Source organism: Aphelocoma coerulescens, chromosome 1 (assembly GCF_041296385.1).
Source record: "Aphelocoma coerulescens isolate FSJ_1873_10779 chromosome 1, UR_Acoe_1.0, whole genome shotgun sequence".
NCBI lineage: Eukaryota > Metazoa > Chordata > Aves > Passeriformes > Corvidae > Aphelocoma > Aphelocoma coerulescens.
In genome coordinates, this window is record NC_091013.1 from 120,243,722 (window position 1) to 120,265,262 (window position 21,541).

At 43.6% G+C, this 21,541-nt stretch overlaps 1 protein-coding gene across 2 annotated transcripts in view; it reads right to left on the reverse strand.

Moving 5' to 3' along the window:
- The window catches only part of URB1 (URB1 ribosome biogenesis homolog), a 49,292-nt gene that overhangs the window by 22,027 nt on the left and 5,724 nt on the right, over window positions 1-21,541 (reverse strand). For both annotated transcript variants that reach the window (XM_069027160.1, XM_069027150.1), the window contains 17 exons: window positions 20,463-20,548; window positions 18,475-18,600; window positions 17,697-17,827; window positions 17,209-17,404; window positions 16,612-16,749; window positions 16,065-16,238; window positions 15,362-15,509; window positions 12,851-12,973; window positions 10,007-10,119; window positions 9,049-9,168; window positions 6,642-6,758; window positions 5,860-5,998; window positions 4,988-5,158; window positions 3,844-4,040; window positions 3,073-3,297; window positions 2,366-2,545; window positions 858-1,719 (listed from right to left, as the gene is read on the reverse strand). In XM_069027160.1, coding sequence (XP_068883261.1) covers window positions 858-1,719; window positions 2,366-2,545; window positions 3,073-3,297; window positions 3,844-4,040; window positions 4,988-5,158; window positions 5,860-5,998; window positions 6,642-6,758; window positions 9,049-9,168; window positions 10,007-10,119; window positions 12,851-12,973; window positions 15,362-15,509; window positions 16,065-16,238; window positions 16,612-16,749; window positions 17,209-17,404; window positions 17,697-17,827; window positions 18,475-18,600; window positions 20,463-20,548 — 3,246 coding nt within the window. The remainder of the gene's footprint in view (window positions 1-857; window positions 1,720-2,365; window positions 2,546-3,072; window positions 3,298-3,843; window positions 4,041-4,987; window positions 5,159-5,859; window positions 5,999-6,641; window positions 6,759-9,048; window positions 9,169-10,006; window positions 10,120-12,850; window positions 12,974-15,361; window positions 15,510-16,064; window positions 16,239-16,611; window positions 16,750-17,208; window positions 17,405-17,696; window positions 17,828-18,474; window positions 18,601-20,462; window positions 20,549-21,541) is intronic.

The following is a 21,541-nucleotide window of genomic DNA, read 5'->3' on the forward strand; positions in this document are numbered from 1 at the left end:
GAGCAGAGGGCACAGGTTCCACCACCTGCAGGTGTTCAACAACAACACACTAATCCCAAATAGACTTTCTAATCCAGGCCCAGATTACTCAATTTAAAAGAAATTATGCGACAGCAGCTGCTAATCTGCTACAGAGAGGCTCGCTTCTTTACCCATCCTCTACTTCCAGGCTGCTGACAAGGTCTTTTCACTGCTTGACCTTGTAGGTAGAGCTACAGCCTGCTTCCTTTCCTATTTACATTTCTGGGCAATAAGAGGAATGAAAGCAAAGTGATCCTGTTCTACCGACTTGAATTCTAACTCATCGTTTTGGTGATAGAGAATTCAACACACTAGTCCATAGATGTAATGCTGCTGTGGGTTTGGAAAGTTCTGGACTGCCAGCTTAGGAGGGCATTACTGTACCCAGCCTACAGCTGGAGATTTGTTTTAGAGGAAATTTTTTGACTCTGTAAAAGTGAAAGCTCAGGTTCTGCAAAAACCATGTGTCTGTGGCATTGCACACTCCAGACACTGTTCTATCCGTGCCCGAGCAAAACGTTTTACCTCCTATACAAACCAAGAGAAGCACAATGACAGATCTTCACATGCACTAAGCATTAAATAAGGGCTTCAAAAGAGAAATCCTGGGCAGCAGTAACTGTAAGAGCACTTGGCTTCAGTCTCACAGCCAACCCTCAGCACAGCCCTTCACCTTTAGTGCTGCAGAGGTACTTACAAGAAGTCATTAGAGATCAGACATCTAAGTTTTATCACCTCTATCTGTTGTGTGGATATTGCAGTACCTTAAGGCCAGCAGACCCTAAACAGGGAATTTGGCCTCCTGAATCAAAAGCAAGGCTCAGTGGTGCCTTTACCTGCAGAAGGTCGGCTGAAACCATACTGGTCTCTGCATTGCAAATACACGTTAATGAGTGGAAGAAAGCTCTCCATGTGTTTCCTGAGGTACTTCCCAGTGGCACTGCTCAGACACCAGAGCTCGAACTGCAGCAGGTGAGTCCTGGAGTGCTGGATCAGCATGGCCACAATGGCCAGAGAGGTGCATGAGTGCTGGGCAAGGCAGTGAGCCTGCACCTCGACACCAACTGCAAGAGCCAGGACTGGCTCACTGTGAAGAGCCTGGAGGAAAACTTTCTCCAAATCTTTGCTGGCTGATGCTGACATCAATATCCCCAAAGCTTTAATGTGTTCTGTGGATAGCAGAAGTTCTCCTTGCTGGGGATGCCTTTGGTAGCTGTCTGTGAGGAGCTGCACCAAAATTTGTCCATAGAAGCTTAACTGTTTCCCTTTCTTAGGGGATTTTTCAGATTTCTGAGCAGTCAAGCTCATCTCAGGAAGTCGCAGCATGGTTAAAGTGATCTCCTTCAGCTGAGCTGCAGTCATGTACATGTGCAGCTCCTCCAGAGCCTGCAGCTGATGAGACTTCCTGGGACAGACCCGGCTTCTGCCCTTCCCCACAGCCTGCAGCTCTTCCAGGACACTTTTTTTGATAGCTTCGAAATACTTGGACAACACATGTCTGTGATCTGCTGTGATGCTCTGCAGGATGGGGGCACATGTTTTCAGCAGCTGGAGCACCCCGGAATTGAGGTGAGCTGACAGGAGCTTCACGGTGACAGGGTTCAAACCAGGCTGAGGAATAGAGCGCAATTCCAATGCCAGGAACCAGCTCTCCAGTGTAGGATGTCTGAAAATCAAGATGAGCATATCTTCCAGTGTCTGTAACAAACAGATGTAACAATATCACTGAATGGATAATCATAGTCCAGGGTAAAAAATGAACTCATCCATCTGCCTATTTTCCACAGCTTGTCAATTATAATTTTTGAACATGAAATCGTCTACTAGCTGGCCAGAGGATAAAAATATTAATGAATTACAAGCTCATAAATATCATTCTTCCAACTTTTATGCTGTGGGATTTATGCTGTTCTACTGAACATTCTAGACATGTCTAAGCACATCTCCAGAGGAAAACTGAATATTCTGGGGTTCATCAATACAATTCCATTCTAATCTCCACAAATTAATGGAACAGATGAAACGGGAAAAAATTCACTCCTCAAGTATATAATTTTCATAACAAGGCTTTACACAGGGCTGAGAGAATGTATTTTTTTCTGCAAAAGTGATCTCTTTCAGGACGTCTCCTGACTGTGTTCCAGCTCAGGGGTGAGACTGTGGGTGATGCAGCTCGGTCACATCTCCAGACAGTAGTTTTGCAACTGCTGGCCCACATGCTCTATGTTCCTAAGTTTTCCTCCAAGACCTTAACAGCATCTCTCTGTTCAGCAGAACTACTCCCTAGAGAATCAATTAAATCAAAGTTTACTAACAGGTGTCTCTGTATCAAGGGATCTGGTACCTTGTCATTTGAAGACTCTTCTGTCATCAGCGACTCCTCATCCATAAAGAGATCCGACTCAGCCTGATGCTCTTCCCGTTTCTGCTGATGATCCAGCCTTATTTGATTGCCCCGGCACAACAAGCTGCTCAGCATGTCCACATAGAGGTCAACGAGCTGAGGACCCAAAGCTTTACCAAGCTATGAAAATAAAGACATCTTGGAAGTGGAGAAAAGAGGAGGATGGGAGCAGAGGGATAATTATCCAACAGGAATGGGAGTTAACTAAGAACTACTTAAGATTACAGCCTCTTGTGGGGGAAGGAATCGCTCCCCTATGTAGAATCCTGATAAATAAATAATAATAAATATTGATAGATTTTCATTTATACAGTGACATTTGGTGTTACACAGGCCAGTGAATTTTACTCTCTGGAAAGGCTTCTTAAGGACACCCAGGAGCTGGATTAAAATCCCGAGCTTATTTGCACTCACACGGATCAGTAAGGTAACCCATGCAAAGTAAATCCAAGACTCCTCAACAGTCAGAAGAATTGACATTTGTTTACAAATTAGGTGCAGTTTTGTCTTGTGCTCTGTAGCCTCAGAGCCAAGTACAGGGAAAAGCTGCAGAACTGGAACCTAAGTTTTAACAGCCAAGTCATTTGTACCTTCTACATTAAAATAAACCAAACATAACTACAATATTATTACAATACTGCTCTTACACTGCTGAAGTTCTCCACTGTGGATTTCAGGTATAGCAGCACATGCTTTACTCCCAACAAAAGCTGTTCAGGTGGGAGCCAGGAAGCCAATTCTCTCAGTTTTGTCTGAACACCATCTTCCAGTAAGGTATTCCTCCCTCTCTCATAAGCTCTCTTTAGCAAAGTGGTGAATACAGAATCCAGTGTCACATTAGGTTCTTCGCTTACCTCCTTGTGGTTTTTAAACTGTTTAAAGTGAAAAAAAGCGTAAGAGAAAAATAATGATGACTATGGATCAAAAACCACTTCAGCCACCTTTGTTTTGAGATGAGCTCTGAGCTGAACCCAGGCTGAAGCTCCAGGAGCACAACTGTGCAGTCCTGCTAGAATAGAGCTGTCCAGCAGTGTTCCCAGGGGAATGTGTAGTGCTCACTCCTGGCCTTGCAGAAAAACTCACCAAACCCAGCCCAAGGGGCCTCTGATCCCCAACCCACCTGGGGGGAACTCCAGGCACCGTGAACTCAGGCCATGGCACACACTAGGCTCTGCTGTGCCTGGTGAGGGGTCTGTGTACAACCCCTGAGCCCTTGCACCACCTCCCAACCACCACAAAGCTCTCTTGTGTCATCGGAGGAAAGCCCTGGAGCAAATTTGTGTCCCAACGTGATCAAGAAGAAATACAGAATTAGCTCAATAAAAATGCTCCTTCTGATGGAAATGTAACCTCTATAAACTGTGAGGTTTTTATAGGAATACTGGCTCAAGAATTCAGTGACTTCAGGTATTCCATACCACAGGTTCCTGAGATTGCTGGGGTATCCAGAGTTTATAGTATTGGTTAAACTGGTAGAGCTGAGGATACTTAGCAACTTTCAGAGACTTGAGATCTTTATCATACAGCTGGAACATCAAGCAGAGGGCAAGGGGTTCTCTCTGAGAGTGTAGGAGGTCAGTGAAAACAGCAACAAGGTACTCCACAATGTGTGCTCCTAGAAAAGCAAAAATAAATGAAACTATTGACATGAGCACAGGCACTGGGGCAACCCTTCTTACTTCCGAGGCATCAGCCCACAGAGCATCACTCAGAAAAGTACTGAATAAGATCAAAAGGTGTTTATAGTGACCTAGACAAGTGTTCCTGACCCACTGAGGCACCTGAAAAATCCTCCACACATTAGTTCTTGCTGAAGTGAATAATCCACCTTCACTGTGTTGAGCTAAACATGCCTATATTTTAATAGGAAAAGACCCCTGCCAAGCACCACCTCAGAGAAGAACTGATTTGTACTGGGGGGGCTCACACCCCAGTTAACATGTGCAAGTTAAATAGAGAGAATTTTCTTTCAGAACTGGGACTTTCAGTCCACCCCACGTGCCACTCGACCGCCAAATACACAGAGGACTTAGTGAGGTGCTGTGGGGTTGGCAAATCCTGCTCCAAGCCCACCTGATGCCCCTGTGACTCCAACACTTTCCTCAAGGAGGCGGTAGAACTTTGCAATATTTGCCACCATAGCTTTATTCTGAAGAAGTTTTCTTTGGAAAATGCATCCATTTCTTACTTAAGAGTGCAGTCCTCTCTCCCTGACCTCGGGAAGAGCTGCCATGGAAACCACTTCCCTCTCATGATCTCCACACTCTGTTCTTAAAAAACTGTGTTACTGAAGCCAACTACTTCCAGACCAAGACTGCCCGCGCAGGGACAGTGTCTCTTCTTTTAAGGTCAGGGAAAAAGGGCAGAAGCACCCACTGAGCTTTAATGTCTCCCTTACGCAGGAAACACCATGGATCTGCACCTCCGTCTGCTTACGGGGAAGATAACAAAATGTCTCAAGGTAAAAAATGATAAATGGTAAAAATTATGAAAAATGGGTAAAAATGATGCCACTTTCACTCCACTGGCAGAGATGACAGATAAAACCAAAAAAGTCTGTACCTGTTCCATTTTCAGACTGAAGCAACAGTACATTCCTGGCTTCTAATGCAGCAGGTACAACAGCACTGAAGGGGAATGTTTGGATAATCGTGTCTTCATTTAAAGAGAAGCCAATTTCTTCATCTAAGCCATCACTGCCCTCGATCAGGACATCCACCATATCCAAGACATCTAATAAGTGAAGAAAAAATCTAAGCAGAGGATCCAGACTAACCGGAAAAAGAACAGAAGTAGAACACAACACTACAGGAATAAAAGACATCTTTGTAATTCCTCCAAAAAAAATCAAAAAAAGGATGAGAGCCAGATTTGTCAAGTAATAGAATATTAAGTGCAACACAAAAATCACAGCTGAACTTCACTCTGCCTTTCAATGCTGCTGTCCAGCACAGGTTTCCCAGAGAAGCTGTGGCTGCCCCTGGATCCCTGGAAGTGTCCAAGGCCAGGTTGGACAGGGCTTGGAGCAATCTGGGCTAGTGGAAAGTGTCCCTGCCCATGGCAGGGGGTGGAACTGGAGGAGCTTTAAGATACCTTCCCACCCAAACCATTCTGGGATTCCACAATTCTAAAAACAGCCCCAGAGAGAAAGACTAAATTTCCATTTTAGTTAAAAAATGCTGCTGCAAGAGCCTGAAGACAGATTTCAAATACTGTTAAAGTGGCACAACCACATCAGAAATTACTTTTGGGGATAAAGTGGTTACTTTGCAATTCTGACTTCTACTTCTGATACCAAGCACATGTGGAGGGCTGAATCCTGAAGGTTCTTACTTAACAGGATTTCTATAGTTACCCATCCCAAGTTTGCTGATTAGGGCTAGAGAATGTAGCCCCAAGTCCTGGCATTCTGTTGTTGAGGGGTTACCACATACCATCAATGTGAGAGACAGGGATGCTGATGTTATCAGAGTCTTGTTTAAACATAGTGACCTGAAGCATGCTGGCTTCCTGAACCAGGTCTGCTGCCTTGTCTGTGTAGGGATAGGGGTTTGTCACCAGCTTCAGCAGGATCTGTCAGCAAAGGTAGAGAGAAAGGTCAGTGCACAAGCTGTGGAGTGTAGGGGAACCGTATGTTGCTAAGAAAGACCATGTGCTAAAAATGGTTGGAAGCTGGGCAGGCTTTAGGAGGACAACTTCCATATCACTTCTGCAGGATTCTGTCTACAGGTTCCTGCTCTACAGGGGACACTGATGGGAAAAAAAAAGTCCACTGCAATTTGGCATCTAAATTGCTACCACAGACTGAGTCCCTGGGGAGACTGCGCTGGAAAGGAAGCACTGGGCATTCAACATCCTGAAGAGTAAACAGGAACTGTCAGCTTTTCTCGTAAAAGATCACAATTTACTGAAGTCCAATAATTCTGGCACCGAAAGAGGAGATAAAAGCTACCCACAGATACAACACTCTACCTTTATACCAACAATGCCATAATAACAACTGATCTTTTTGGATTTCATTTTCCTCCAGATCAATTTGCTGTCCTCCCATCCAAGACAAGAACGATGTCACCTTGGAAAAAGAATCCCAAACACTGCTCTTCTCCAAATTCATTCACTGATCTTTGACAGGTTTCTCAACAATAGCAACAATATCTCTAGTTTCCACTAATACTATTCTTTGCATTGTTTATCCAGCTAATTTGAACATTGTTACCCTTTCCAAAAACTGAATCACTGCTTCCTTTTGGTCTTCTTTTGTATTATCCAAGTGTTCCAGCCAAATTGAAAGTTCCTTCCATGTGTACTCAAACACTCCACTGTCACGTAAAACCTGTCCAGGAAACAAAGGGGGAGGTGTGTAAATAAACCTCAAAACACCTGAAACACAAAACCCCAAGAGACACAGATCTTTTTGTATAGTAACTTCATGACTCCTCCTTCTGGGAAAGAAAAAAAGAAGAGCATGTTGATGGAAAGAAGTGTATGTTACGCTCCTCACCCTATCAGGTCAAGAGGCCTTATTCCCACTCACTGGGTGGACTTTAACTGTACAGTGGAGAATACTTCTATCATTTTTGGAGAGCAGGTTATACTGCTTTCAGAGGGTTGTACATCTTTACACCATCACAGGCAGGGTAAAAAAAAAAAAAGGCACCTTAAAAATAGCCTGTAGGGGAGTTTTAGAAAACTACTGATCTAACATAATGGAAAATCATTGCTAAATTAAATCTAAATCAGGCTATTTGTAAATTGAATTAATCTAAAAAATTAGGCAGATGGATAAGCAGTCACATAAATGAGCAGTGGGTTGTGACCACAGCAAGGTCCAGAGAGAAGTGCAAGTTGCTGGGCGTGGTGAGGTAGACCCAGATATACCGCAACCAGGAAACAGGCTGTAACATACCTAGAAATTTTCCCTCACTTCCATGTTCTCTAAATTCAGGCCCTGACCTCAGGCACCCCAACTAGGAGCTTGGTGACCATGTGCTCCAGCTCTACAAGGAAGAAAGGAGGAGGGAGAAGAGGAGAGGAAGGAATCAGAGTGACACCACGGTTAAACTCCCTATCCCTCACTCTCAACAAGAGAGGAAACCGTGCCCAGCCTCCTGACACAGGCACCTACATTAAATGACTGCAATTACACAGGATGAATCTGTGCCTTTGCTCCTCTCCACACACAAAATACAAATGAAGCTATCACAACTCATTTGTTCTGTGTTTACTCTGTACAACACCAGCATCTCTAAAAATAACTGCTGCTTACACAAATCTGACGGGGTAATTAATTGAAATAAAGAAAAAATGAAGGAAAAAGGATTCATTTTAACATAATTGACTATTTTTGGCAGAGTCTTGAAATAGAAATGCACTTGCAGCTCTCACGAAAACACGCAGGAACAGAATGTGAAATCCAAAAACAAGCCTTCAACTCCATGGCACTGTGTAGAAAAATAAGTCCTTACCATCTATTTTTAGCAGCTTTTCTGCTGACGTAACTGCCTTAACTTCCCTGCTCCTGCATTTCCTTTAGAGAAAATGCCATGGACTGAAGTGGAAAGTGGACACAAGAACAAGTCAGGCAGTCCATGTTCCCACTTGGCAAAAGAATCTAAAACCACCAGGAAAACAACACATTTTGAGCAGTTTTTTGTTGAGACATTCATTACTGGGAGGCAGAGTGAACCTGCCTTTGATCCCTTGCAAGGATCAAGGGCAACTAAACCCTAATTCAATCACTGTAACTTTGGTCTGCTTGACTGAATATTACAATGGCACTCTGTGATTGGAGCTAAATGCAAAGATTAAATGCACAAAGCTGGGTACAAATTTGTGTGCCATGAATACTGCAGGACACTGCACGAGAAGCCCTGTTCGGGGCCAGAACAGCCTCCTGGATTTTCTCCTGGCAGGATAGTTTGGTTGCATTTCTTACTAATGTAAATCTTTACCCCTACTTAGATAACTAAAAGACATCCTCTTTTAACAAGGTGCTGAAAACAACAGCCACTGGTGTCTTGTGGACTTGTTGGCCAGTTTTTCTGAAAAGTCAAATAACTCATTTAAATTGAATGATGCCTTAGGTTTTAGGAGGATTTTAACACCAGGGGATTTCAATTTTTAAGACAAAAAGTACTCCTTGCATCAAAGCTTGTATCAGACAGTAACAGAGAGGCCTGTTCTGCAAGACCTAAAGCTGAAGCTTTAGGAAGGCTGGAGTGCTGAAGTACAGATTAAATAAACAGTGACAAAAATCAAAATCAAAAGTAATCTCTTTTTGATCAATGTCAAGACCTTTGCAGGCACAAAATACATTGACTTATTACAGTGTCAGAATTAATTCAGCCTAGGGGGTGGGCAAACATTAAAGACATTATCCTGAGTCTTTCATCAAGTGCTGCAGGAAAGTCAGTTCACAGCATTTATTTTCATAAAATATCTAGCTAATAGCCAGTTATGTGACAGCAAATTCCAACAGCAGTCACAGGAAACAGAAAAGGAGACTCTGTTGACCACACAACCATGCAGTAAAGGTATCTGCTTTAAGGAAAAATTTTACAATCCTGAAATTTCAGACCAGTGGGATGTAGTGAGTATACTGATAATTCAATTCAAATTCTTACCTTAATGATTAATTTTTTGGTGGAAATTTTCAGATGAGAATGGGTACTTGTAACAAACATTTTCATCAGTAAATAGAAGACTGATTTTTCACCAGGTATCTTCTCTGACTCAGAGATGTCCTACAAGAAAAATATATTAAAATTCCCCTGCTACAGCAACACTGCACAGGACTATGTTGCACTGAGACTGATATGTAAGGTAAGTATATTATTTTATAGACCTGCCCAAAAATCCCAAGGCCAGAAATGAATGGGATCATTTGCACTCCTTTGCATTCAACGAGCCAGGATCATTGTACCCACTTGTAAAATGCTTTCCTGGAAAGCGGAAGAAGACAGAAGTAACAGACACCGTAACTACTACAAGGACCCCAGACAAAGCCACCTCCCTCATCAATCATCTTTTACTCCCCAGTCATCCCACTTCTATCCCCGTTACCACACTCCATGGGTGTCTCTGCTTCCCCTCAAAGTCAGGTCCACTCCTTTCTCCTGACATGGCAAGCAAACTCTAGACAGAGTTCTTATTTTACAAGCCTGAAGTAAAAAAGAGAGCTGGGGCCCTGATGGTTTCCACTAATTGTGGAGAGCATTAAAAAATGTTGGAATCTTCCTTGGGAAAGGGTGGGATGGCTCCAATCAGTGGTTCATTTCCCTGGTCTGCAACCTCAGGCTTTCCAGGCAAGTGGAAACCAGCACATTCTCACTTGTGCTCCTTTCCAGAGACACAAAGAGCTACAGGAACTTCTCCAGTGTTCATCAGGGAGGCAAAAAATGATGTCCTTGTAAAAAACCTTTCAGCTCAGAAGGGATTTTTCACTCCTGCTAAGACTGTAATTCCTGTTGGTCTTATAAAAGGTCACCTCCTAAAATGACTGGACTAATTTAAAACAAGGCAATGACGGATAGATTTGAGAACAAGAGTCCAAGGAAACATAAATTTGCATCAGCCTCTTACCTGTACTCTGAACCAGGCAAATTTGTTTGCAGGAAGTTCCAAAGCCACTTTCAGTATATGGTGCTGGAGAAGAGGAGGGACCTCCTCCCGCAGGCCCTTTTCAGTGACTATACCTGAGGTGTGAAAGCAAGAAACCAACTTCAGTTTGGTCCATCTTCCTGAGATCTCAGAACACTCATCTTCTAGGGTTTAAAACACCTGGCAATTGGCAGATCTTCATATCAAAGGATCCCCAGACATACTGCAACTATGTTTGGCCAGCCCAAGGTGGGAATCCAGTGCTCAGAGGGAGACTCCATCACTTGACCCCAGCACAAACCATTGGTCCTACATGGGAGTATAAAATCTCTTATCAATCTCAGCAACCCTGAAAAGCTGTGACCTACAGGATGGATAAACTGGAGAGCAAACTACAGAATTTAAGTCAACAGGAAATCTTAACACTCATACCATGACAATATTTGCTTCAGACAATGGGACTTCACACTCATGTCTCTCCCTACATCACTTTTATCACCAGCAAAGGCATAACCTCACTTCCTCTGTCACAGGTCAGGCAGCTCCTGCAGTGTGATCAAAACCTGAGCTGCTCACACCTGACCTGCAGGTAAGTTACACGGGGACATCAGCTGTACAAAGCACTGGTGCCTGTGCCTCTCAGAGCCCATGTAGGATCTTTGTGGCCCACATTAGAGAGACAACAATACTTTTAAACAGTTGCCACCAAGGCAATCCAACAGTAAGATCAAACAATAAAACTCCACCAGCTATTTAAAGAACATATTGCTACAAGGTAGAAAAATATGCTGCCTTTGGTGTGAATGTTTCCATCAGGGTGATCAGAAAGAGCAACCGAACGCTCACACTGACACATCTGAGAAAACATGGTCTCGTGATTCATTTACACCATTTTCTACCATACCATCTCTCTTCAAAATCAATATCCAGGCTCACTTCATTACATTTGTTTGAGAATGACACTTTATTTTCCAGCCGGTTTAACTTTGTTATTTCATAATGTACCCAAACAGACCCGCAAAGAGATTTCTGCCTCACAAAAAGGCGTCCTGCCTTTTGTCCAGTTTGAAGTAAGCAGACCAGTGCAAGAAATAAAGGGCTAAACAGGGTTATGTGATCTGGTGAGTCATCAAGCACAAAAATCAATTAAACATGCTTTGACAGAGGGAGGAAAAACCTCACGCAGGAGACAGTTTATTTAGAGAGGGATTTTGTTTGAAGTCCCTTTTTCTCTGACAGGTTAATTAAGGCATTTACATAACTCCCATCCTTACACATCCCAGGCCCTGCCTAACACACAGATCGTTGCTTGAGCTGTGTGGCCCACAAACCCTGGTGGCCCACAGATGGTGGCAGTGATGCCCAACCAACCCTTTGCTCTCTCTCCCAGTCTCAGCTGTATGTGGCTGTATCGACTGTACCACGAGCAGTACTGGAGGACCTTCCCAAACTTGTCAGGCATTATCTGCCCTTAGTGAAGTCATGCTGGTTGTCACCAACCACCTCTGTGTTTTCCATGTGCCTCAGCAGAGTTTCCAGGAGAATCTGCTCCATGATCTTGCCTGGCACAAAGGTGAGACTGACTGGTCTGTAGTTCCTTGGGTCTTCCACTTTCTTCTTTTTAAAAATGAGGGTTGTATATCCCCTTTTCCAGTCAGTGGGAACTTAATCAGACTGCCACAAATTCTCAAATACAATGGGCAGTTGGTTAGCCACTTTGTCTGTCAGTTCCCTCAGGACCCATGGATGGATCTCATCAGTCCCATGGACTTGAGCACATTCAGGTTCCTCAGAGGGGCTTGAACCTGACCCTCTCTGACAGCAGCCTCAGGATCTTCACTCTCCCAGTCCCAGCATTTGCCTTTCCCAACTTGGGAGGCTTGGCTGGAGAACTTGCCATTGATGGCCAAGGCACAGAACTCATTGAGAACCTCAGCCTTCTTCATGTCCAGGGTAATCAGGTCTCCCATTTCCTTTCAGAGAGGGCTCACATCATCCCTGGGCTTTCTTTTGTTGGCAATATACCTATAGAAGCCCTTCCCATTGTCCTTGACAGCCCTGGCCAGACTCAGTTCTAACTGAGCCTGAGTCTCCCAAGCCCTACCCCTAGCTTCCCATACAATTTCCATATATTCCTCCCAGGCCACCTGTCCTCACTTCTACCTCCTGAAAGCTTTTTTTTTTTTTTTCCCTGTGATTTTGCTCATCATCTCCTTATCCATCCATGGAAGCCTCCTAGCATTTTTGCCCAATTTCTTCCTCGTCAGGACCCCCAGCTTGGAGAAGGTGATCCTTGGGGTCCTTGGGCTCTGTCCTATTGGACTCTACCAAGGCTGAATATCTATTACAAGATTTTTCAGAGGACACTGGCAAACTGGGAGGTGCTTCTCCCCCACCCCAAACTTTCTGTGAACTATCCCATTCAAAAAATTCGTTATCGTCACAGCTAATCAGAGTTTGGAAATAACTTACTGATAGTGGATTGTTGACACAGGGCTAGAAGAAACCTCATTAAGAGCTGAAGATATGTCTTCCTCAGAAAGATTAGAATTCAAAGCCCACGAAGACCAAACACTTCCAAGAATATGACACATGGAGAGGAAGACTGGAGTGCAACATAGTGCTGACAGCTGACTGTGGAATTTAACAGTGCCAGAGCACTGCAGAAACAGCAACAATAAATGCCAACACAGTGGAGAAACTAAAATGGGCTACTTTTAGAAAACAGTTTTTTATCTCCACAGAAAAGCAAACACTCCCTTCTGCTGTGGACTTTGTAAACAGCCAGAGAAAACAGTGGAGGAAATAGAAATATCCATCACATACCTTTTAGTAGCTTGCTAAAATCAAAGCTGCTCCGCGCTACCAAGTGGGGCACAACCTTCTGGTAAAGACATATGACCTGAAGCAGCGCAGCTTTCAGAAGCAGTGTCTCAGCATCATGTGAACCTAAACAAAGTGTTTCCATAATTAGTTTCTTCTTCCTTCGTAGCAAGAGAGCACAGTGTGGCACCTCCATAACCCAGCATGAGAATTACTAATTGTATTTCCAGCAGACTTGCCTAGGGAATGACCTGCTATCTTCCCAACAAGAAGAACAAGAAAAACACCCATGGAATCTCCAGTTTCCTTCCCCAGAATTCCTGTGTGAATACTTTCAAAATGAAATCTGCTTATTCAGTGCTTAGATTGAGAGCTGCGATTTCTAACTGGCCTCAGAAGTGCTCACACGTATAAAACACAACCTTGAACACTTGAACGCTCACTGTAAGAATCCCACCGGCCCTGTTGCTGTTTAATTTAAGGCTGAACAACAGGAAAAAAGTGAAGGAAAGGATATGGTCATGCTGCTGATTTCTGGCTACACTACTTTTAACTAATGTCAGGTAGGTTTGGCTGGGGAAGTGCAGGAGACCATACACTACCATTTGTTGCAAATTTATTATTTCAGTTAAAGACTTCTTTCTTTCTTTTTCCCCTTTCAGAATAATACTTTCTCAATGTGAGCTCTTGGCAAGAGGCAGACAACAAATACCTGTATGAGAGAAACACCAACAGCACTTAAGGCAACTGTTTACTTCCTAGGAAAAGCCATCTCAGGTTTTAGTTGTAACATGAGGAGGCATAAAAGCTACTTGTCATCCCATATTAATGAAAGGAAACAAAGTACGTGAAGGACGGCCAAAACATTTAACACCTAATTTTTTTCCTGTTAATTTGGTCTTCCTCAGAGAGGTAGGAAGAACTGGATGAATGCCATGGATAAACTTTCTTTGCCTGAGTCTCAGCTCCCATTAGAATCCTGCAGTGGCCACAATGCAAATAAAGCTGTAAAAAACGAGCTAGGAGTAAGTGACACAGCATTACTACCTCAGAATGCAGAGGAACTACAGTTACAGTTCTGCAGAAATTAGCTGCTCCGCCGGTTTTCACAAGCACTCTGCCAACCAAGCCTTGGAGTGTCAGTGCTGACAACTATTTTTCTGCCCAAAGGGATGCACAGAAGGACATCCACTGAAAAACCCTTTGCTCCAGGAAGTCTCTCTGTGGAATATGCCCTGTGAAGGGCAAAAGTGGCTGCAGATTCATCTCCAACCCTACAAGGAAAACTTCACAGGCCGTTGGCCAAGATGCAGACAATTCTGAGACTTCCTGCTCCCTGCAATGGGACTGTGGAAGCAAGCCCTTCAGGAGGGACTGGGTTTGAGAGAGGAAACCTGAAGCCTTCACTCCAACCTTTCTCCCTCTTACAACACTCATAATGCCACTCCTGTGTTACATCAATACAAGCGTTCGTGTAGCCACAGCAACTAACTGCTAAAAAAAAATTACCTCCCAGTAAAATAACTTGGACAAAGAAAAATTTCTCCAAAAACTATTTTTCAGGCATATAAGTCTCCCTGCCAGTTTTATTTTGTGGCTGTGAAACAACTACTAGCATGGAAAGGTCAAGGGCAGGAGGGCTGAGTTCAACAAGAGGAGCAGCAGAGCCCTGCACCTGAGAAGGAAAAGCCCCATTCACCAGTACATTCTGGAGGCCACCCAACAGGAGAGCAGGTTGCCTGGGAAGGATCCAAAGGCTCTGGTGTCAGGGCGCTGGTTCCTTCCTCTCAGCACTGGGGAGGCCAAACCAGCAGCATTGTGTCCAGGTCTGGACTCCCCGGAACATGGTGACACTGGGGAGAGCCCAGAAAAGGCTCACAAAGATTGTGAAGGAACTGGAACATCTTTCCTGTGAGGAATGGCTGGGAGAGCTGGGACTGTTCAGCCTGAAGAGAAGGCTCAGGGGCATCTCAACAATGCATGTTAACACCTGAAGTGAGGGTGCAAAGGTGACAGGGCCAGGCTCTTCCCAGAAGCACCCAGTGGCAGGAGCAGAGGCACTGGGCACAAAGTGAAACATGGAAACACTCCAAGTGTCAGGAAACACTTTCTGACTATGAGGGTGATCAAGCACCCACACAGGTTGCCCAGAGAGGTTCAGGAGTCTTCATCCTTGGGGGTGCTCAAAAGCTGTGTGAACACGGACCTGGGTAACCAGGTTTAGGCAGAGATGTTGGGCAAGATGATTTACAGAGATCCCTTCCAACCTCAACCATTCTGTGATCCTGGGACAGCAGAAAGCCAAACTGCTTAGCCTTCTAGTAGCAGTGGCAGCCTCTATGTTAAACTGTGTTCTCAGGCAATTCTAATGGCCTGAAGAGCTGAACAAAGAAAAGGCGAGTAGTAAAGGCACAAGCAAGATCTGGATTCTGCTGAAGTTAAGGCTGGGATGAGGGTTTCAAAACACCCATTCCCACAGAGGTAAGAAGGGGTAACTCCACCTGCTTTGCCTACCATGCTGCTCAGCAACTTCTGTCTCAGTCATTGCCTTCACAGTGGAGACGTCACCTTCCTTTTTCTCTGCTGGGCCATCACAGTGTTCTCTCTCTTGCTTCAGAAGGGACTGCCAGACAGCCACTATATTATTCATGTCCGGTAAAACCTAAAAGCAAAAAGGGTAAATTGCAACAGCTCTCCTTTTTAAGGCAAAGCTCCTGTGACAAAGGTTGGAACTGACCCTGCGTGCAATCAGGGAATGATCTGAAATCAAGCACTGTACTTTCACTTCTGCAGAATATGAGCACTGGAAAGAACATTTTATTGAAAAGCTTTCCTGTGAAAAATTTATGTTTGGTTCTTCTTCCTCATGGTATATTTTCAACTCAAGTGCTCTCTTGTCTAGTAACTACTCAGTAACCTCTGCTGGCTACATTGACTTGAACCAGGAGAACTTGCTTCCTTCTCTTGGAAGTCATTTGCTGCACAACAGCTATTGATGTTACAAATCTGTCTCACCAGAATTTTATTTGCATTCCCATCAGACAGCTGTGTCAGGAAACATAGGCTCCTACCTCACCATTTAATCCACAGCCTCCCCCAGGGTACCATCTCCTGGCTCCTAGGCTGCAACCACTTGAGAAGACAGTACAGAGGAGAGCAGTTGTCTGCAGCGTGCAAAACGCCTCCTGTCAGCCCCCAAGTGTCTCTTTCTTTCTACCTTGCCGACAGCTTCTCTGTAGAGCTGCACAAACTCCTGCGCTGCCGGCAGCGTGTAGATTTGTGACCTTTGCCAAGTTTCTTCAGATAAACAGTGCTCAATGTTCCTCAGGGCTCTTCTCAGCACCATGGATACCAGTGACAGGATGCTGTGCTTTACCACCGTGCTGGGCAACTAAAAGAAGGAAGCGAATTAGTGACATTTCGGTGATTATGCTTTGCACAGAATCTGTAATGTGTGCTAAAATTTGTCAATGAATTAATTATTTCCGAAATCTTGGCTAGCAGTAAAGAATCCATAGATGTTCAGATTCCCAGCCTAAACCACTAGCGGGCAGTGGCAGAACTGGTGCTTGTCAAAGGTACCTGGAATCATTATCTGTGGTTTTAATTAATTTTCCAGTGCTTCCCCAAGCCATATTTATGCTGGGGTAGACAATACAAAACACACATAATTAACCAACTTCAGAAATTTCTTGAATGATCACACACTTAAACAGTACTAACTGAGACAGAAAAATCACTGAAATACTATAGACTGCTCTTACATTTAACCCTTGGGTGAACATTATTTTATTGCACACTGCAGGGACTGTTGTTACCATCACCATAGAAAGCAACCTGGGAAGAGGAATAAATTCTGAAGTCTTAAAAGAATTGGAGATCTCTGGTTGAGCCTCATAGATCTGAAAGAAAAAAAACCAAAAATTTAGTATCTCTGATACTGTCCCAGAGATGACAGCTTCTTCTGGGGAGCATTCTACAGATGGATTTTGACTTGTCGAAAGTAATGGCAACATTAAATATCAATTTTTATGCAAAGATGTTACAGAGCATCCTCCAGATTCCTACTCAACTAAATGGACCCTCTGTAGGCAACCAGCATCCCTGCTAAAGGCCATCTCTTTTCAATAGATTCCAGATCTTACTTGCCCGTTTTAAGCTAAACAAAAAGGCAGCAGAACACTCACAAAGGACAATAGGTTTTTTTAGCTGAGCTTTGATGTTGCTGCATCTCAAAATATATCACTGACGTGACATTTTCCACTACTTTTTATACCAATTCCTTCTTTCCCAGTTCAGTTTAAATGTTTATAGAGCCTCCTGCTCCAAGCATGGCTTTTTACCATCACCCATACTCCTACCTTCTTGAGTAACTTCATGTTGTCCATCCAAGCAGACTTCACTCTAGGAACAAAGGAATACTGGGTCTCCTTGAAGTATCTATTCAACAAATCTGGGCATACTTTGAGAATATTCACCATGAGATCAGCAACCATTTCGTCTTCTGTTGCAGTTTTTAAACCAAGCAGGAAGTGAAGAAGTACCACATTTCCTCCCCTGTTGAAGATTTAAAAAATTATTTTAAGTAAGAAACCCTTATTTTGACACTTTATATGGGATGTGAACTCTGCAGCTCCTCTAACTGTTAATTGAAGGCACGACCTCTCACCCTCCTGGTGTAATTTCTGAGCTTAGAGAAGTAAGAACTGAATTTACCTCCATGTTTTCTGCATGACAGTCATTACTTTGAAATAATACCACATATTTCAGGGCACACACGGTAACTAGTAAGGTCTCTTTTGCTTCTAGCAAAAAATCCACGCACAATCCCAGCTGCCCAGTGACTTACTTGCCAGAAGTTCCAAGACTTGGATCATAGAACGTTATGCCATGTTTCAGAGAGCAGCAGAGGTCCATTAAGAAACTATGCACAAGTTCTCGTACCACTGCTTTTCCCACCTCTTCAGAACCTTGAGCCACCTATAAAAACCAAAATGGAGTACAGGAGGCATATGAGATTTGGCATCACAGATATCAGCTTCACTCTACATTTTATACAGCTCCTCTTAGAGAAATGCCAAAAGAAAATCTAGCGTTTGTTCAGACAAGAAGAGAAGCTTCAGGACTGTGATTCTATGATTCCATTAACCTTCTACATCCAGAACAACTCAAGATCTCTAAGGATGAGAAGACTCTTGACAACTGTGGCTGGGAAATCGTGAACCATATGACTTACAAGGACTGCCAGGAATTGTAAGAACTTAAAATTATTCAGAACTGAAATGCCCCATTATGAATGGGGTCAAAGATCTGCACAGCTCCAAGCAGACACCTACTAGAAACAGATCCCCTCCAAAGGGTGTTTACAGTATATCAGGATGGGAGTGGCAGGGTCATGAGCATCTGGTAGAGGAAATACAAGAGGGCAGACACAAAGGCAAAAAATCTGTAGCCAGAACCCAGCGAGAAGCAGCAGAAATCTTTTAAAATAGGCTCAGTAGATTACTCTTTTTGAGCTCATCAAGCTCAGAGCAACTGGGAGCTGTTTCAAAACATGAGCGCTGTAAGAGTGGGGAAAGAAAAGGCAGTACAAGGACTAAGAGTAACAAAGAAATAAATTACCAGACCTTTAAATCCCCAGGGCTGACATCAGTAATCCCATTCCAACGGTACAATGAAGCGATGTGAAGCAACACTTCTGCAGTGAAAAAACGCACCTTCTGCGTTTTGGTGATATTTTTGTTATGAACCACCTGAAAACAGTGAGAAAAAACAAAACTCTTCTATTTATTGCAAGTTATCACAAAATCATGGTAAAATAGCAACACACTTCATTCTTCTAGTACACACAGAGCTGGCTCTCCTCACTAGGGCAGAAAAAAGGTTCTGCCTGTCCTGTCAACACTTTCCTCACATGCTCCTGCTCCACCTTGACCCTACACCAACCTCTGCAAACCCTGCACATGCTGGACAGGACAGGCATTCACGTTCAGCTGAAGAGCACAGACCATGTTTAAGGCATCACAGCCACAGATTAGAACCACAGGAACCCAGGGGTAGACATGGTAAAGCCTACTACAGATAAAGTTTGAATGAAAGGGAATACAGAGTGGAAGAGCTTTCTCAAAAGTTCTTCTGCTGTGTTTTAATGCTGGCATTGTTTTAATTCTGATTTTTCTTGCTAAGCTGAATGAGTCATACAGTGTGCTGGGGTCCACCAATAATGTAGCAGCTCATGATGTATGACTCCCATACAGGAAAAGCTTCATTTGGAAAACAAAGTTTCAAGGAGGTTTATTTTACACTTAAATGGTAGCTTTTTTATTCTCCTTCTTTTTCGTGTTATTGCAACAGCAAAATGAAAGAACATTTTTGGCTTTAATTGGCCAGTTGTGAAAAGTCTGAGTCTGAGGCGGGCTCTTATGGTTACACTCTAAATTTGGAACTATTTTTTTCTTCATTCTCTCAACTGTTTATACAACAGCTTATGTAACATTGCTACAGTAGTTCAGAATAGATATTAAAAAGTAATAGATACTGGAGCTAAAAACATTTTTAAATAAATAAAATACATCTCAGGTGCAGCTGTTCTACAAGCAACAAGTGCATCCCAGGGAAGAGGCAGGCACATGCTCAGAAGGTAACAGCACAGGAAAGGCAGCCACCACTAAACCAACTCTCACACCTTTCAGCAATTCCTGCTTCCCTCTTTGCTGTCTCATCCTTGATACAGCACGAGGTAATTTCTGTCTCCCATGAGAGAACCAGAAAAACCAACATCAAAGGGGAGCAGCCTTACCTTTCCAGCAGTACTTTTTGACAGCGGGTGGAACGTACCCTTTCTTTTTTGCAACAAATTCTCTGTTCTCAGGAAGACAGTTTTACAAGACTTCCCTTCTCCTCCACCCCACCAAGAAATATGTGACAGAATTTATCTCCTGCAGCAGAAACCCTGTCATCCCAGCAGTGAGTCCAAAACTCAGCTAACCAGGACCACAGGATGTGGCTTCAATGGCAAGACTGGAGGGGGAACAGTACCACACACCCTTCAACTGCAACCAGCAGCTCCTGGACACCCCTTTCACATCTCAGCCCCTGTACTAATACCACACAAAATCCTTTTTCTCCCGAAAGACGACTGTACATTGTTACCCAGATCAGAGCTAACAAACCCACTCAAGTCTAGCTGAGCTCCCAATTTCAACATGAGGCTAATTAACTGAAAGACCAATCTTACTGTCACTGGAAGTGCCAAAAATACTCCAGTTCTTTTGACATTCAGGCTTGGCACTGATGCAGTCCCAACCCACAAAAAGGTGAGAATATGTTGGACACCACACTCTGAAGATGAGCTGAAATTAGCATTCAAGCACAAGCTATTGCAGTGACTTCCTTAAAACAGGGTATTGGAAAAGGAGAACGAACTTCCATCCTGCGACAGTAATAAATCCAAGCCACCAACCTCCAACACATGTGATAAGTCACAGACACTGCAGCTGCACACTGCAGGCAGCCCTAAGAACTAAACATTGTGTGAGAAATCACCGCAGAACCGTTTCCAGCAGTGAGGAAAACAGAAAACACGGGACAACACAGTTTCAAGGGTGCATCGTACCTTAGTTCTCAGCGTGGAGAGCAGAAGATTGACAGTAGAAACTCTGTCTTCCTTTATTTCAGAGCGAAGAATATCTGGAATGAAATCTAAGAGAACATGTCAAATGTTAAGTCAGAATGTGAAAGCTCCTTTCATACTAAAATGCTGCAGGGAATTCATACCCATTCCTCTTCCATGTTATCTCGCTGTTATATCCCAGGATCAACCAAAAGGCAGCAATCAGAGCTCAGAAGAACGATGTGTCTATGACTACAGTGATGAGCAAGTGCTGCTGACAAACCTACTCTCATCTTGACTGGCTAGTTTGCTAATTTGCTGATTAACACTGCTACAGCATCTGTCAACTTTAAATACATTTTGGGCCCTGAAATGCCATACTAAAATTTAAGTAAATTCATATTCTTTCCATTGAAGCACTGGCAATTGTTTCACTGCATGATTCTCAAATGTTTGGAGGTTCCACCTCCAACCACATGCCTCATCTTTTGGCTCACCGGTGCATCCCAAAGTCGGACAACTTCAGTTTATCGAGAACCTGGGGCTCTTACAGGGGAATGAAAGCCAGCTGTACTGACTGGGCCGAGGTGTGCAATCCCCAGCCTGAAAGAACTGAACAACTGCCAGCACCTAAAGGAAATCAGCAGCCCTGGGGTAGCAGGAGCAAGAGAAGTAGATAATTACAGCCAGTTCTCAGTCCCTTGCCATACGAGAAATGACCGGCTGCCAGCTAATGGCTTAAGGACTTTTTTTCAAACAGTATTTCTAGATCCCTTCTGAATTATCTCATAACTTTACCAAGGGTCACAGTTCACAGGGCAGAAAGGCAAATCAAGTACACACAGTCCTTAACACTTTTTAAAAAGAAAGTTAGTGCAGCATATGCACTGTTACTGTCTTACGAGCAAGGCCGGAGGCCATGAATTTTTTTTCTGTTTATTGACTCTATGACCTCCAAGTTTTATATTAGATTTACCTTTTTTTTCCATCTGTGTCACCAAAGACTTTATATTTTTGCAAAGCTTTAGCAGATAGGATATTGTTCTCAAGCAGAAGAGGCCTATTTGCTAGACTACCAAAGA